This window comes from Dendrobium catenatum, unplaced genomic scaffold (genome assembly GCF_001605985.2).
Source record: "Dendrobium catenatum unplaced genomic scaffold, ASM160598v2 fragScaff_scaffold_439, whole genome shotgun sequence".
Taxonomy (NCBI): domain Eukaryota; kingdom Viridiplantae; phylum Streptophyta; class Magnoliopsida; order Asparagales; family Orchidaceae; genus Dendrobium; species Dendrobium catenatum.
Genome location: NW_021318901.1, coordinates 61,547 through 80,136, shown reverse-complemented (window position 1 = coordinate 80,136; position 18,590 = coordinate 61,547). Strand labels below are relative to the sequence as shown.

The 18,590-nt window shown below is 38.7% G+C and overlaps 1 protein-coding gene across 1 annotated transcript; it reads left to right on the top strand.

Annotated features, from left to right (window-relative positions):
- The first annotated feature begins 983 nt into the window (after nt 1-983).
- LOC110108101 lies at nt 984-6,573 on the top strand. The gene is made up of 5 exons (XM_020838615.2): nt 984-2,002; nt 5,156-5,692; nt 5,778-5,983; nt 6,078-6,169; nt 6,256-6,573. Exons 1-3 carry the CDS (start codon nt 1,145-1,147, stop codon nt 5,883-5,885), a joined length of 1,503 nt encoding a protein of 500 aa, XP_020694274.1. The 5' UTR covers nt 984-1,144; the 3' UTR covers nt 5,886-5,983; nt 6,078-6,169; nt 6,256-6,573.
- Nucleotides 6,574-18,590: the final 12,017 nt, after the last annotated feature.

The following is an 18,590-nucleotide window of genomic DNA, read 5'->3' as shown; positions in this document are numbered from 1 at the left end:
TTTCTTTGCATTACTTTCTTTATGGTATCAGAGCCTTTCTGGCTCACAGCTCATTAGATCCAAACATGGCGACTCAGTCTACATCATCCCATACGAAAGAAGCATCCACATAAATGCCATCAGAAGACATCAGCATTCCTTCTTCTCTAAAATTTTTTATTTCGAATATCAAAACCATAGTCCCAATACAACTCTCTAATGACAATTACGCTATGTGGAGATCTCAAATTTTCAAGCTGTTTAAAGCAAACAGCTACGAAGGTTTTCTTGATAATTCTGTATTAGCACCTTCACGTCTTCTGATCGACTCCAGTGGCAAATCTCAAGTCAATCCTGCATATGCTCGTTGGCATCTAGTAGACCAAAATCTTGCGACAGCTCTTAGCTCCATTGTTACGACGAGTGTATTACCGTATGTTCTTCATCTGGACACTTGTGCCGAAATCTGGTCCGTGCTTGAACGTCGTCTTCAAGCTTCGAACTTATCAAGAGTGGTCCAATTAAAGAACGATCTACATCACATTTCCATGGGACAATCAACAATGATGTTATATCTCACAAATGTTAAGACACTGGTGGATAAAAAATTAAAAACAACTTTAGAAAGTATTATTTTATCCCAAACAATGCCTAAGAGCCCTTCAATTCGAGTCTTATGAATGTAACAAAAAATATTGAAAATTGAAAATGGCGGTGTGAGAGATTTTGATGAAAATACTAACAGATGGCTACATGATTATCCATGATTTTCTTTAATTTTTTTTTTTTAAAATCACTTTTACTTTACTCTGAATTTACCTAACCAAACAAGGGAAACAGTTCTCCTGCGTTTAATTTGTAGACAACCAAACAGTCTCAAAGTATTCGGAATACAATACATTTACTTTACATTGCATTTATTTTATACTGTATTTCTTTTTCAAATAATCAAACAGCCCCTTAGTAAAAAGAGATCAATCGATGGAAGGAGTTCAAGTCGACATTTTTTTCTTTGCAGTTTTGAATCTGACAATGATAGATAGTTTATAAATAATCGAGTTAAGAAAGGTCGGTTTTATAATTTTCAAGAGGCGTGGCTGTCCGCACTTGGTCGGATAAAGCATCCACCGGTCGCCTCCGTTCTTCAGCCGCCCTTCACTTTTACATGAGAGCCAAACTACCCCGATCACGCCATCTACTCCGCACAGATCGCCGAAACTCCAACATGCCGGCCAACTCCCCCACCCTTCTCCGCCAAGCCCTAACATCGTCTTCCCGCCTTCGCATCCTCATCTTCCTTTTCATCGCACTCCTCCTCCTCTACATCCTTTTTTCCTACAGTTCCCCTCTCTCCCCCACCACCTCCGCGTCCTCTTACTCTTCCTCCTCCTCCTCCACCACCGCTACTACTTCACCTAGTCACCTTCTCTTCGGCATCGCCGCCTCCACCCACACCTGGTCCCGCCGCCGAGAATACCTCCGCGCTTGGTGGCGCCCTGGAATCACCCGCGGCATCGTCTTTCTCGACTCCATACCCCCATTCTTCCCCGATAATGATCGAGGCGTTCCTCCATTTCGAATATCAGCGGACACCTCCCGCTTACCATATTCCTTCAAAGGAGGCCAACGATCCGCCATACGCGTCGCGCGGATAGCCAAGGAGCTGTTCGACGCGTTCGATGGGAAGATTGCGTACGGTGACGTGAGGTGGATTGTGCTTGGGGACGATGATACTGTGTTCTTCCTCGAAAACCTTGCGGGTACTTTGGCGAAGTATGATTGGGAGCAGTGGTACTACGTTGGTAGTTTTTCGGAGAGCGCGGAGCAGAACGCGAAGCATTCTTTTGATATGGCTTTTGGTGGAGGGGGTTTTGCGATCAGCTATCCGTTGGCTAGGGTTTTGTCGAAGGTTATGGATTCGTGTCTTCTGAGGTACGGGCATTTGTTTGGGAGCGATGCTAGGGTTTTTGCTTGCTTGGCAGAGCTTGGAGTGGGACTTACTCGTGAACCTGGGTTTCATCAGGTAGTTTCTCGTGACGACGTCCATTTACTGAAATCCCATCTTTTTCTTCATATTTTTTTTAACCATTATTATATACTTCTTCTTGTTGGAACTGAATTTTTCCATTCATGGCCTTCTTTTTACTATTATTATACACCGGATATTCTTGGTACTGAATTTTCCATTTAATGTAAAATACAACCCCGTTAGATTTTAGTTGTGGTTCTCCTCTAGGCATCCAAGGACGCAATATGCGAGCTTAAATTGGTAGAAATGGATGTTAATCCTGTACATACCAATTACTTGATTTAACTGTATCCCTTATTTTTTCAAGGAAAGTCAGTTTTTTATTACATTTTTTGTAGGCCCCTTTAAAAGGACAGAAAAAAAAGGATGACCTTCAATGTTGGATTTATTTCTTAGATGATTAAAATAGAGTATGAAGTTTTTTTTTTTTGTTTTTTTTTTTTTTTTTTTTTTTTGTGAGGGTTTATTTCCAAAATCCCATTTTTATTGATGACAGCCATTATTGGCCCTGTTCAATGGATGGAAAAGAGGTTTGTCTTCAATTTCTTAGACTAATTTCTTACATTATTATCTTGGAACAGTTTACTTAGGCTTTGTTTGGGACGGTTTTTTTGTTGCTTCTTAAAGCAGTTTTTTAATATTTTTAATAAAAAATTAAAATTTTCATACTAGAAAGCTACTTTAAGAAGCAACATGAAAGTGGTCCCAAACGAAGCCTTAATTTCATTTTGGGATGTTAGATGGTTTGGTAGCTCATATAAGAGGCCATGAATGTGGTTAGCTTAGATACTATTAGCGACAAACCAATGATAAGTCAGATCTATGTCATGGCCTTGTTCATCTACATGCCACACTAATCAGCAACTTATTTCCAAACATGTACTTGCAAGATCATTCCATGCAATAAAATTTATAATTATTTCTTTGATGTATTACATTACTCACTCAAGTGGCAACTATCCGGTGTGCTGACTATGTGCACTAATTGTGCAATATTTGTACCCAAAATGATAAATCTTTTTGGTAAAGAAAAACATAAATGCTGAACAAGCATTATATTCATTGCAAATAAAATTATTACCTTTTCCTAAATGATCATGAAGCCCACAATATGTCAGAATTGTATGGGCAAAAGCAGCATAACCATTACAACTGTATTTCTTTGTTCTAGACTGCGTTAACTTAAAAAACAATATTCTCAGAATGGAAGCAACAAAAAGGAAAACACATAGTGAGAACAATATTTAACTACTTGTCTGACTAGCCTACTTTTTTTTTTAGTTGGAAGTCATCAAGGTTGGCATCTATTGGCTTGGAACCATGTTTGTGAAAACCAAATTGAACTGTGTGGTTGAATCGGTTGGACTATGAACTCTGTTAGGAAATACTTGAAGATCTCAAGTAAACCCTAACAAAAGAAGCAAAAGCAGCGAGAAAACTCTACAAATTCAATGGAAAACCAAAGAAAACAATAGTTTTATTGCAAGAATCAAACTAACGGAAGAAAAATAACAAGATACAATTGATCCTCAATTGGAGAGGAGGATCTATGTCTCCCAATCCCTATACGTTGCTAGAGCCCAACACGCCAAACTCCAAGAACAAGAACAAGAACAGCCCAAATTTGAAACATACCCCTAACCCTAATCCTCTCTTCCTATTTAAGGCAAACAATTAAACAATAAATACCTAAACATCCCTCCCCTAATTCCCTCCTATTTCCTTAATTATTTCCCTCCCAAATCAGCCCTCAAATCATCCCATAAATCCGCCCTCTTCAATTAGAAAACATTTCCTAATTAATCCCCCCCCAATCAGCCCCATAAATATGCCCTCTCTTCAATTAGGAAGCATTTCCTAATTAATTCTTTTTAATCATTAACTTCCTAATCAACTCCCTCGTGATTAGGAAATTTTCTAATTCTCTCCCAATCAAATTTGTCCGGTCTATCAAACTCGTCCTCAAACTGGTTTAATATTATTTAAAAAGTTGATTTGCAGGGAACTGGGATCAACAAGTAAAAATGGGCAGTTGAATCGCTGACAATTAGTTGTTTCACTGATGGCAGTCGTCAAGATCCTAGGTTAATCATTTAAGGGTTTATCTAGTGAACCCATTTCAGCTTAGTTTTCATATGCCTCTTTTCAAGCGGTTTCCTCATATGAGGTAATTTCTAATGAATTTGGGGTGAAAAACAGAGTAGGGGGTTAATTTCGGGATGGATGTTTGTTTGCACTGAGCCAAATTCCATCAATTAACCAAGTGGCTCAAATATTTGAAGTCACACTACAAGGAGTTAGACTGCGTGATACATGCCGTGCAGCTTACGTTGCTAGCACTTAGCTTAGTGGATGTTATAAAAAAAAAAATGTTACCAACTTGTTCTTCTACGCACTTAAGTGCTTAGTGGGACACATGACGGCACCAAACAACTCTAAGGGCATCTTCAACAGAACTCCAAACACATGAATGGCATCCCTCGCGAGCTTCAACCGAACGACAAAACTTCCGCTATTTGGTTGCGAGTGAACAGTGTGAAACCAATATTGGCGTTGCACTGTTCACCTGCGTTATTTTTCTGTCTCTATCGGATTTGTCGAAGAAACGCGCCACAAGGAAAAAGACGGTTACCTTCTGCGAAGGGCACAAAATGTGGTTCCATTGGAGATGAATCACACCATTTTTTAGTTTCAGTACATTTTGGAGTGAAAAATGGGGTTTTCGGTTGGAGATGCCCTAAACATGTGTTGGTGATAATGGAGACAGGAAGCTTGAAAATGCTATTGTGGTCTACAACTGAGCGAGTTGGCGGCGTTTTTTTTTTTTTTTTGTCTCTATCGGATTTGCCAAAGAAATGCGCCAAAAGGAAAAAGACGGTTACCTTCTGCGAAGGGCACAAAATGGAGTTCCATTGGAGATGAATCACTCTATTTTTTAGTTTCACTGCATTTTGGAGTGAAAAATGGGATTTTCGGTTGGAGATGCCCTAAGCATGTGTTGGTGATAATGGAGACAGGAAGCTTGAAAATGCTATTGTGGTCTACAACTGAGCGAGTTGGGATGAGGTTAATGATGATGAATTGATGATGAGATGATAATGATTACTCCAAGTCAACTAACTGACCAACTTTATTTTTCATTTGAAGGTTGACCTGCGAGGAGACCTTTTTGGTTTGCTATCCGCCCATCCATTGTCACCTCTGATATCCCTCCATCACCTTGACTCTGTGGATCCCTTATTTCCTGCCAAGAACCATTCAGAAGCCTTGCGTCATTTGTTGAAAGCTGTAAATATTGATCCAGAAAGGATTCTTCAGCAAACAGTTTGTTATGATCACAAAGAGCTTCGCACCATCTCTGTTTCTTGGGGTTTTGCAGTTCAGGTATTTGAAGGTAACGAACTCCTCAATGACCTTCTGGCCTCGCAAAGGACATTTAGACCATGGAAGAGGGGCCGTTCTGCAACTTCAGCCATTTATATGTTCGATACAAGGGAGTTTCCTAAAGACCCATGTAAAAGGCCAGCGATTTTCTTTCTGGAAAGTCTGTATTCCTCTCTGAGTAGAACTGAAAGCAATTACAGTAGGCAAACATCTGGAAATTGCTTAGGAAGTTCCGTTTCAACTAAGAGACTTCAGCAGATAACTGTTTCTTCGGAGAAGTCTCATCTTGAAATCGGGAAGGTATATTTCATTATGAGCAAATCGATTTCCGCAACTCTTCTGTTTGTGTTAATCATCTTTTTGACAAATTTCTATTAATTTGCAGGCTCTTAGAAGACATTGCTGTGATGTTATAGATTCTTCTCATGAAGCAGTCATGAATGTTAAGATCAGGAAATGTAAAGATGATGAGTTGATTGCTATGCATTCTTAATGGAAGTTTCCCCTATCAGACTGTACAGGAAAGTTATTTGATCCCTTAAGAAGAGGGGGAGAAATAGCCAAAAGAAATCTGCTAATTGATATTGAAAAGTATGCATCTTTCTCTCTTTTTAATTCATACTTCTCTTTTATTGTGAAGATATCAAACTGTAAATAACCCTTTTTTGCACTTCGATGACTATAGTTTTTAGTGGGACTAATTTGTTGGAGCTTCATTACAACACTTCTGACTTGCACTTTGATGATTTTCAGAAGAGATTGCTGATGCGTGATGAGGTATGCATTTGACTTATTTATTCTTCTGTGAATTATGTTGTTTTCTTGTCCTTATTGAACTCTTTTCAACCAACTGTTATCTGCAGGATGATCTCCTTTCTAAGTGAACGACAACGTGTTTGTGGAGATATTTTTCTTTGAGGTCATCATACCGTCCGGAGTCGAATCAGGATGTGTCACGTCACCTAGTACACAGGATCTGTACACATCAAAATAATGATGTGACGCATTCTGATTCGCCTCCAAACGGCGTCCGGTGACCACACAGAATAATTTCACATTCTTGTGAGCTTGGATGAAATGTAGAATTGATCTGCGATTGAGAATGAAAGTTATAAGCTTAATGGTGATGAAAAAGTTTTTGACTGGCATGATTATATTTAATGTATAATTGATATTTTTTACTAATGAAATTTATAGGTCTGATCTATTTCTTTGCTCCTTGATTCTTGAATTGAGTATTGTTTCAAGTCTTTCCTCATAGATCTTCAAGCTGAATGTTTGTTGTTGGGCTTGTTTGGGACAGCTTTCTAGTTGTTTTGTTTTTTCAGTTAGTAACTATATTTTCGATTGACTATTATTGTTTTGTCATTTTCTCACTGTTTTTTAAATATTTTTGCGATGGAAAATTATTTTCCATAATTTTAATAGCAAACTTAATTTCTTCACATCAACTTCATAAATAATTTTATAAAATATTGCAGCCGTCTCAAACATATCCTAAGTCACATTTAACAAAATTTTCATATTATGGCTAAAAAGGAAATTAGAGTAAGAATATCACCAAATTAAGTCTTTAAAATAATTTTATTACTATTTAATTTTATTACTATTTTATTTTTCATATTACAAACATAATTTCATTTCTTATTGCTTTCTCAACTTTCTAAAAGTTTTTATTATGATAAGTTATTTTTCATAGCCAAAATTATTAATATATTATAATTTTTTATGTAATCATTTATTTTTTAAAATTCATATTTATAATATTCACAATAATTTTTAAAAAATAATTATTTCTACGATAATTTCATTAAGATAAATTTTCACAAAATATTGATAAAATATTTTTATTATCAATCAAGAGATTTTAGATTTGAGTTTTACGTATTTATTGTGTGTATGAGTTTACTTTATTAAGTGTAAATGTACTGAAAAAAATTATTTTTTTATGCACATCTAAATTTAAATTCAAACTCAGGTGCAAATCATTTTGATATGTCAGGAATTAAAACTCAATTTTAGATTCAAATATTATATATCTTATTAATTATAAATTTATCTTAATTACCATAATTATTTTTTAAAAAATTAAATTCAAAATCTCTTAACTAGTATTTAAAACTCCTGTATTGTCCTATGATATCTTCAAATTAGATTTCATTAGATTCGACATGCGGAAGAGCTTAACCAGACGTTTCCTGAAGATTGTAATACTAGTTGCAGATGCGGACAAATCTATTCCGACAAATAATTGCGTAGAATGATAAAAATATGCACCGACAATGGAATTTTTTATTTGGTTCCGTCACCACGTATCGACCGTCAGTAGAACCGCGCCACGCGTTTTTATTATTTACAGCGCCAAACGGGAGCTTTTATTTGGTCCGGTGAACGTACGCAAACGTTCGTTCGACCGCCAGTAGAATCGCGTCATGCGTTTTCATTATTTATAGCGCGTCCCGACAACTCGACCCGGAATGGACCCAAGATTGCTCGGTATTGTTAGGTATTGGTCGATTTTGCTCGGCAATAACTAATACTGAGCATGGACCCAAGATTGCTCGTTATTGTTAGATATTGGTCGATTTTGCTCGACAATAACCAATACTGAGCAATACCGAGCAAATACCTAGCAATACCGAGCAAATACCGAGTTGTACCGAGTATTTTCTAGCAATACCGAGCAAATACCTAGTAATACCGAGCAAATACCGAGTTGTACCGAGTTGTAGAAAAACTCGGTATTTGTATGGTATTGGTCTTTGCAAAGCAATACCGAGCAATGTCGAGAAAATCGCGAACATAGCGTCGTTGGGCCGCACATTAAAGAGTAAGAGCACGTGGCGACATATTATTGACGGCCGAACGTAGCTCTACGTCCGATCAGAGGACATAATAATTGTTCCCGACAATGACATTAGGTAGGCTTACCACGCTTTTGTCCCATCCATATAAAAAATAAAAAATATATATATACATATAATCAATTAAATTTAATATTATATTTATTTAAAATATTTATTTAAAAAAAAATTAGGAGATCCAAATATGAGCTACATTAGAGAAAAAGCTTTGCTCAACCAACGCACTCAATTTAATATTTTTTAGATTCATCATAATCAAATGTAAATCATGTTGTAGAAAAAAAAATGTGATTCATGACTAACGCTGTCAACCACCATGTCACAACTCAAGACAAAAGCTTTTTTTTCTTCAGCTTCATTTGAGATGATTTTTTTACTGCTATTTTAAAATTTTTGTACTTCAAAATTATTTTAAGCAGTAGTAAGAAAGCCCTTTCAAAGGGGAGAGATTATTACATGTGGAGACTGAACACAAAGAAGCGTCTAGTACACAACTCTCCTTGGCCTATTGGTTGAGGGCTTAGGCTTCCAACTAAGAGGTTCAGGGTTCGAGTCTATGTGTATGCGTAGTGTGTGTGAATTTGCCTTAAATGGCCTAAATGTCCCAAAAAAAGAAGCGTTAGTTTTGTGTCTGTGAACAGTAAAAGTTCAGTTACGGTACATCACTATGCTTTTACTGTATTTTTACTATTCACACAGATAAAAATGGATGGTTCTCTATGTCGAATCTCCGCACGTAATACTCTCTCCAAACGGAGCCATATTCTCTGCTTAATGAAATGCTTACAATTAAAAAGGTTATGAATTAATTCCAATGCAAAATGTTCAGCAATGGATTCTGACCTCCAGTAACTCTAAAGGGCAAAAGCTCATTAAAATATAAGATTAGCTTGCAAATATAAAGCAGTAACGAACACTTTACACCAACAAAAACACATGAAATCAAGTTTATATGCCAAAAATATACACGCAGTAAAGCACTTCCACTCTTATTGCTCAACAGATACAAATCAAATTGACCGGTGAACCAAAGCTTCGATCCTTTTCTTTATCTCTTCTGGATTGGCTCCAACCATTTTGTCCACAGGAGTTCCATCTTTAATTATTATGAAAGTTGGCATGGCTTTCACCTCCATTTTTGAAGCAACCTCCTATGAAAGAAATGCAAATTAATGTAGTTGCAAAAACATTTTTATTGGCATCGAGTGGGAAAGCAAAAGGATCAATGAAACACACATGAAGACAAAAGATCCTTGAATTCTAAAAACATTTCATAAATATGTGAAGTAGAATACCACTAAATCTATTTTAATATAGTGATGAAAGCTTAAGGGTCTGTTTGGGATGATTTTTTGTAACTTGGCTTTTCAGAAAACAGTTACAGTCTCATTTGGCTACTTTTTAGAAATTCTCGTGCTAAGACAGCTCTTAAAATCAAATCTATTAGTGTGATGGTGCTAAATATGTTGCTATCTGACTTGTTCAAAAGGAAAAAAAAATTATAATATCCACAACAGCTTTCAAAATATAATAAAAAGTGATTTTGAGCTAGTTATTTGAAGTCTCAGGGAAAGACTTGATTTATCTTCCCGTGTATGTTTCTCAAGCAAATAAACCAAAGGGAGATAACCTTTAAAAAAAATTTAAGGTTGGGAGCTAGCCTCAAACCCCTTCCCTCCTCATAACCTCACAATCAAGCCTCAAGCAAGGAGGAAGGTTGATGATAGAAAGAGGGAGGATGCTAATCCGTCTGCTCCCTACAACATGATCCTTTCCTTGAGGGGCTATTTGGTAGCACTCAGGATTTGATTTAAGTAAGATTTCGTAAATTCTCTAAATCCGGATTTCGGAATCATGGGGGGCCTAAATCCTGAAAACTATTTGATAACATTCATGATAAATCCTATTAATCCCGTGTGACTGTTTGGCTATAGAGCGGATTTAATAAGCAGACTCTTCCTCTCCAACTAATGGATTTAATAAATCCGACAAAAAACAGGATTTCGGAAATTTAGTATTTAGCATGAAAAGGCGGAATCTTCCGTCTACAACAGCTTTCATTTGCCGTGAGATTTGGTTTTGCATTTTAGGTCATTTGGCTGGATTTCGCTCAAACCCACCTCAAATCCGGCCTAAATCCTACTACCAAACAGCCCCTAAGAGTCACTCACAGAAAGGCCTCTCCTGTAAGGAAAGAAACAAGAGGAGTTGAGTCAAAATGACCTAAATTCTCTTGACAGTAGTACCTTTGGAGATGCAACAGTGCCGTCCAAAAGAACAAAAGATTAACATATGCGAAATTATTTAAGCATCTAAGACCGAGCTCAACTCCCTTGAAAATCAACTTATCTCTCAAAACCAAAAGGAAAAGGCTTTGTCATCCAATTGTGCAATTGAGCACAACCTAAGCCACATTGCTCTGTATTAGAATTATGAATGACTCTGGAATAGAGATGAAACCATGGGAACAGAGTGGCTCTAATCCCCCTAAGATCTGAGAAAAAAAAATCCTATGCAGCTATATATGATTGAAAATTTTTACCCTCCTAAATTATTGGTGAACCTCATCGGCCCATTGAAACTTAACCACTGCTCCAACAGTTCTTGGATCTCTCAATTTATGTAGTTTTGTCGCTGCTCCAGAAGTTCTTGGATCTCTCAATTCATGCTAAATTCATTCTATAAACTTATTTTGCTTCAATTCAAACCAAGAAAATATATATTTTACAGAGATAACTTTAACGAAAAGTTTCAAATAAAATAGAAACCATAAGACATGACTAAAAAAAAAAAAGAATCTTGGTCCAGAAGAGAAGTGCAATACTTCCATGATGAACCAAAAAAAAAAAAGTCTAAGTTCAGTTCACGCTTCAGTCACTTCAATTAACAAAATTTGCCCCAAATCACCTAAATTAAAAATAAATACTTTTAAAGCAGTTAGTATAAGTAAGAGGGGGGAAAGGTTTTAGTTCAATTACCTTGACTTCATCCACATCTACAAGCAGAAAAAGTATATCCTGATAATTCATGGCCAGCTCTTCCACATAGGAGTTCATGGCAAGAGATGGAACGCACCATGAAGCACTGAAATGAACAAAAACCTGCCAAAAAAGGAACAGAAAGCCATGAACAACCAAGAAATTAAAATCCAGTACAAATTCGAGAACCCTAAAGTATAGAACTCCATATAACGGTGGGATTGGGTTGAGGCAGCTGAAGTTCGCAAGCTAAGCGGCGAAGCCAGAGTACATCGGATGCCGCAGCTGAGAGTGAGCGGTACTCAGCTTCTGTCGAAGATTTGGCCACCGTGACTTGCTTTTTCACTGTCCAGGAGAGAAGATTTGACCCAATGAAAGTGCAATATCCTGAAATAGACTTTCGATCATTTGTGTCGGATGCCCAATCTGCATCCGAATAGGAATGAAGCTCCAATTTGCCGATGGTTATGGGCAGACCGAAAGAGATTGTGCCGTTGATGTATCGAAGTAGGCGTTTGAGGTCTTTGAAGTCTTGCTCGGTTGGGGACTGCATGTGTTGGCATACCCGATTCGTGGCGTAGGCAATGTCTGGCCGGGTGATCGACAGATACTGAAGTGATCCCGCGAGACGGCGGTAGAGTGATGGATCCGAGAACGGAGGACTGAGAGCGGTCGGTGGGCGAGTCTTGTTCGTGATAGGTGTCGGGGCCGGCTTGCAGTCCTTGAAACCTGCATCATTGAGGAGTTTGGTAGCATAGTGTTCTTGGGATAGAAAGTATCCGGTTGAGGATTGAGTTACCTGGATGCCAAGAAAAAGGGAGATGTGTCCTAGTCGTTTGAGAGCGAATTGTTTTTGTAGCTGATGGAGAAGTCTGTCGATAGCAGTTGTGTTGTTGCCGGTAACGAGAAAGTCATCCACGTAGATTAAGATGTATAACTGAGTCTGTCCGTTGTGAAGAAGAAGTAAGGACGGGTCCGAGCGGCTGAAGGTGAATCCTTGTGATTGGAGAAAAGAAGTAAGTTTTTGGAACCATTGACGAGGAGCCTTCTTCAATCCGTATAGAGATTTATGAAGTTTGCAGACTGCCGTTGGGTTGCTGGAGTCGATAAATCCAGGAGGCTGCCTCATGTAGATGTCATCCGGCAAGTCTCTGTGTAGGAAGGCATTGGAGACGTCTAACTGGTGCAGTGTCCATTGACGATGAAGAGCGAGAGTTAGGAGGAGACGAATAATCGGCATTTTAGCTACGGGACTGAATGTCTCGGTGTAATTGATGCCATACTGTTGATTGTAACCGAGTGCGACAAGTCGAGCCTTGTGACGATCAATCTGATCGTTTGGTAGAGTCTTCGTTTTGAAGGTCCACTTGCAGCCGAGGACAGGTTTGTTGGTTGGTGGAGGTACCAGAGACCAAGTTGTTTGGCGGCGTAGTGCTTCAATTTCAGCGACCATGGCATTTTTCCAGTGAGGTAGTTTGAGTGCTTGATTATAGGATGTCGGAGGATCATGAGGGGAAATTTCAGTAAGTAGGTTAAGGATTTTCCTGGGTTTGCTAATGCCAGCCTTAAGTCTAGTGGTCATAGGATGAGTTTGGTGAGGAGTGGGGATGGGTTGGGGTGAAGGATTGTGTTGCATAGGAGCGACCGGTGGTGCTTTTAGAGCGGGTTCGGGAATAGAAGAGATGGTAGAGGTGGTTGTGGTGTTATTTTGGACAGGTATGTGGTGGTTATGTTGGGCCGTTATGAGAGGTAGAGTAGTAGATGGAATGAGAAGGGGAGGTGGTATGTTGGTAGGATTGGTCGGGGCGGTGTGCTGAGACGGGGTAGCTTTGTTTTTGAAAGGAAAGTGAGTTTCATAGAAAACCACATGGCGAGAGGTGTAGATTTTACCTGATGTAATGTCGTAGCAATTATAGCCTTTGTGTATAGGCGAGTACCCGATGAAGACGCAGGCGTGTGAGCGAGGAGAAAGTTTGTCTTGAACATAAGGTCGGAGCCAGGGATAGCACAGGCAACCGAACGTGCGTAGGTGGTTGTAGTTCGGCGGATCTCCATGCAGTCTTTGATGCGGTACGTGGTTTGAAATTGCTTTGGAGGGAAGCTGGTTGATAAGATAGTTTGCGGTCGATGTCGCAGCAACCCAGAATTTGTGTGGTAGTCCAGATTCGTGTAGCTAGGCCCTTGTGAGATCCAGAAGGTGGCGGTGCTTGCGTTCAGCGATTCCATTTTGCTCCGGCATGTGGGGGCACGATAATTGCTGAATGATGCCATTATCCTGAAGATATGTTTTGAATGCTCGACTGGTAAATTCGCCGCCTCCGTCAGATCTTAAGGTGCGGGGCTTGGTATGAAATTGTGTTTGTATGAGGTTGCAGAGTATTTGAAATTTGGAAAGAGCCTCTTGCTTTGTGTAAAGGAAGTAAATCCAGGAGAACCTAGTGTAGTTATCCACAAAGATAATGTAGTATCGAAAGCCATCAAACGACGGAGTCGATACCGGACCCCAAATGTCCGTGTGAATCAAATCAAAGGGTGCAGTGGAATTGGAAATTCTTTTATTAAAAACAAGTTTATGGCTCTTGGCCTGGTTACAAGAATCACAGAGAAACGAAGTAGGTACAGGTAAAATTTTTGAAAAATGTTTAGCTAAAACAGAAATAGTGTCCTTGTTCGGGTGACCAAGGCGGGAGTGCCAGGTAGCCGGAGAGGAGACGGTGGACGTCAGAGCCGTCGGGCGAGTCTCCGGCGAGAGGCGAATACTGTAGAGGCCGTTACGTAGTTGACCTCGAAGTAGAGGCTGTTGGTCCCGGAGATCCTTCATAGTAAAACCATTAGCGTCGAATGTAATAGAGATTTTATTTTCAGTGGTTAGCTTAGAGACCGAGAGAAGGTTGTGGGTTAGTAGAGGAACATGTAAAAGCTTGTGAAGAAGGAGCTTACGGGACGTGTCCGGAAGAGGAAGAAGACCTTGACCTGTTTGATGAATGGGAAGGGAGGAACCGTTTGCCGTGGAGATAGTGTCGGAACCTTGATAGGTCGTTGGGTAGTAGAGTTGGCTGGCGTCCGGTGTTATATGTGCTGAAGCTCCTGTGTCTAGAACCCAATCTTGACTGGCGTTAGGGGCTGGAGTAGCTAGAAGAGCACGAGGTTGACGATTGTCAGTGGGAGCGTATTTCAGATTGCACCGATGCCAGCAATTCAGAGCGATGTGGCCAGGTTTGCCACATATTTGACAAGTTGGGCGAGCGGTGGGAGTCAGGTTGGAGGGGTTAACCGAGTTTGATGTCGGGGCAGGCGGAAGCTGAGAATTCTTGGGTTTTGAATAACGCTTGTTATTGCTGCGATTGCGAAAATTGGAGGAGTTGGCGGCGTAGAGGGCGTTGGTGTTGGCAGGGGAGGATTGCTCGAGTAAAGATTCTTGCTGCAAATGAATTTCTTCATTGCAAAGAAGTGAGTAAAAAGTGTCTAGATCAATGGGAAGAAGAGAATTTTAGATTTAAAAGAATTGAAGTTTGGAGGTAAGCCATTCAAGATGTGCAGCATGATATCTTCTGGGTCGATTTTAGAACCTGACGCCGAAATGCTGTCAACGATGGACTTGATGCGAGTGAGGTACTGTTGCATTGGTTGATCCTTCATCTGTACGCGATATAACTCGTTCTTGAGTTGGATTACGCGGGAACGGCTGATGGGTTGAAGACGCCGTTCAAGAACCGTCCAGGCTTCATGGGCGGTGGAGGCAGTGATGATGTAAGGAAGAATCGATTGCGAGACCGTCGAGAAGAGGGCAGAAAGTAAGTTGCTGTCGACGAGAAGCCAGTTGGCGTAGGCCTCAGAGGTTGCATCCGACGGAGGTTGGACAACGCCGGTGAGGTGCCCTGCATAGCCGTTTGCGGTGAATTGTTGGAGCAGCTGGGCGCGCCAAATGGAGTAATTATCCGTCGTGAGGGGGTGAGGGGCAAGGTTCTTGATATTGGATACAAGAAACTTGAGAGGTTGGGGAATATGGCTGGTAGCAGTAATTGCGGTGGTTTGATTGGAGAAGGAGGAGGAGGAGGAGGAATGAGTTCCTGCGGCTTCTTGATCTCCCATGGCTCTGATACCATGTGACAAAGATGAAGAAGCAGGGAGACAGAGGAAACCTCAGAGAAAGAGGAGCAGTGAAAACAAGAAATAAAACGTCTTATTACCAAATGAGATATACAGTGCTATATAAATAGAGGCATGAAGCCGGTCTTAATGGAAATAGAAAATACAATGTTTTAATTATATTCTAATAGAATAAACATCGAAATGAGCCAAATTTAACTTACTAATCAAATTAAGACTTTGTTTGGGATGGCTTTCTTCTTGCTTGGTACAGCTATTATTTTGTACAATAATATCTTGGAAATAGGAGAAAAATTAGTGTTTTAAAGATGTCCCAATTTGGGGATGGCTTCTTTTTCTTTTTCTTTTTCTTTTTTTCCAAATGGGACATGTCTAAATTCATTCAATAAAAAAGAGAATACAACCAAGACTTAGAAGAAAACAAAACAAAATTACGAGGATATAATAAGCAACAATAGAAAGCAACCTCAAGAAGAGAAGGTGCAAAACTAAATAGGCTGCAAAGAGTAAAAATGAATCAGAAAAAAGGGGCAAAGATGCCAGCCGAACTCAAGAATTGGCATGAGGCTTCTTGCAACCACTTGCAAGCCAAGCAAGGACCATCCATTGGAGGCAGAAAGCCGCGAACCAAATAGAGAATAACCAACAAGCAACATCCCACAACCCAATTGCAGGCTCCTGAACATAAAAGAAAAACGAACACCAAGACTGTTAACAAGAAAAGGCCAACGAGGTGGTGCATAAAAAGCCGTCTCATTATTGTCCGGATCTTCTGCAACACGCAGAAAACACCAAAAGCAGGATCATGATAAAACAAACACTGCAATCAGAGGAAAAACACAACCGAAGAGAAGATCTATCAGAAAAAAAATGATTACTTCTTCTTAGATTTTCTCCTAAGATGTTTCCAACCACCAAAAGAGAAGGCTTGATCATAGTGCAACACACCTTCAAACCATACATCTCTTGCAAATCATCCACATGCTCAACTAAATCACCCCTAGCACCCCTGCACACCAAGGAGAAGGAATCATGCAACCAATCAGATGGTTCCTCAGTAGTGTTATTCACAGTCAAAGCCAATTGAGCTTTCAATTCAACATTAGAAATAATTGAAATTGGAACATCAATAATTGGAGCATTTCCTTAATAACCTCCAAATTAGGTGACAAAGGTGTTCCCAAAGAAGCCAAGGGAGAGTCAAGAATAGTAGCATTCAAATCACTAGTGAATCATTCAAAACAACCTTGTTGTATATAACCTACATTGTTTGGAACTCCTCCATAACAACTTGTTTTATATAACCTAAATTGTTTGGACCAATCCGCACAAACTCATGATAGGATTTGGAAATATCCAATTTTACGAGGACCCGAGTAACTGAAGGCCTGGACCCTGTAGAGGTAGCATTATCAGTTTTCATAGGATGCCCAAATAAAGAGCCTAAACCATGAAGAATTTGAGGGGAGAAAAGATGTAGCCTAAGGTTTGGGAAGGATACCCAAATCGGAATGATCGGAGACTCCACTGAGATATTAAAAAACGATGACATTTAACCCATTTCATGTAGCAATTGGACACAAAATAAGAAGGATGGGAAAAACCCTACTATAATCCAAATTGTTAAACAGTTTGATTAAAATGTGCCTTGAATCCAAAACAGAGGGAGATCATTCACCTATCAGCCTAAGGTTAAAGAAAAACTTACAAATCACTTCAAGCGATGATCTGCAATTCAGGAATTTACCCACCTGAACAAACTCAAAAGATTTGGCAAGAGCCAAGATTTCAGCTTCAGAAATCCACAGACACAGCAACCCGCGATGAGACGTTGATTTGAGATTAAAAAACTTAGAAGATGAAGAAGCCCCCAACAATGCTTCAAGAAATGAATGGGAAGATTTCCACCTATCAGGAAAACCGGCCAAGGAACAAACAAACCAAAAAATTAAAGAAGAAGTGGAGATAGAAGAAGAAGAGTGCACAAGAAGAAGGAAACTCAAAGCAAGAAGGCCATGGAGAGGTCAAAGAACAGGGAAGGAGGGAGCGGCTGCTAGGGCGAAAACCCTAAAAGCTGTCCCAAACGAAGCCTAAATAAAATGACTTCGAGCTAATTATGAGTTGCAATCAAACCAACTAAGATGGAAGAGTTAATAGTTTAATTCGTTTAGAGTGTCAAACATTCAATCCAACTCCAACAGAAAATTCAAACTACTACTCCTAAAATAACTAGAAATGCATGTAGTGGACACACTTCTAGATAATTCTGGAATACAAGAAGATATGGAGGCAGTAAATTAAAGATTGAATCAAACATAAATTGCATAATCAAAATTTTTAAGGGGTCGACCATTTGAACCATTCAAAAAGATCTTACCAATTTGGAGGAGAGAGGATAGCTCTGCTTAAATCAATAGAGATAAAATCTTCTGCTACAAATAGCTCCACCAAATCAACATCATATGGGCAGTTAAAGCATTGTCAAAGAGAGAATTTAGAATAAAATTTTATTTTGGATAATTTTCTTACTGCTTTTTAAAATTGTTCTAGAGAAAGTAGATTTTTAATGTTGTTGTAGAAAATAGTTTTCTAGTAAAAATAATATTTTTGAAAGCAACGAAAAAACTATGGTCAAATAGAAATTATGATTATGGTTGAAAAGTAAGCAGTAAGAAAGTTATCCCAAAGAATCATAAGTTTAAAAATTTTCATGTATTTAAAAAATTAGATGAGATTTGGGCATCATTTGGGACAACTTTCTTACTGACTTTTAAAGTAGCTTTTTAACACAGTTTTTGAATTAAAAATATTTGTGCAAGAAAGCTATTTTAGAAAATAGTAAATAATATGTCTCAAATGAAACCTTAAGTGGTTATTATGAATGTAAGATAACTTAATTGATAAATTATTAAATATATATATTTATTATATTTAATGACTCCCTATGAACATGAATATAGATTAATTATAGCTCTTTTATGTCATCATTTAGATCATCATTTAAATAGTCAATAAAATTATTTTCTCTCCTCCAAAATATTAAGAGGCTATTTGGTTTGCTACAATTAGGGTATAAAGTATTCTAAATGTAGGGGTTTTGAAAATATTTATGTTTGGTTTGAAGTAAAAGAAATGCCGAGTTTAAAATGAGTGTATTTCAAATACACCAGCTAGTTCATTTTACATGTATTTAGAATTCCTCAAATTCGAGAGATTTTCAAATACACTTCTAATGCACAGCTGTTG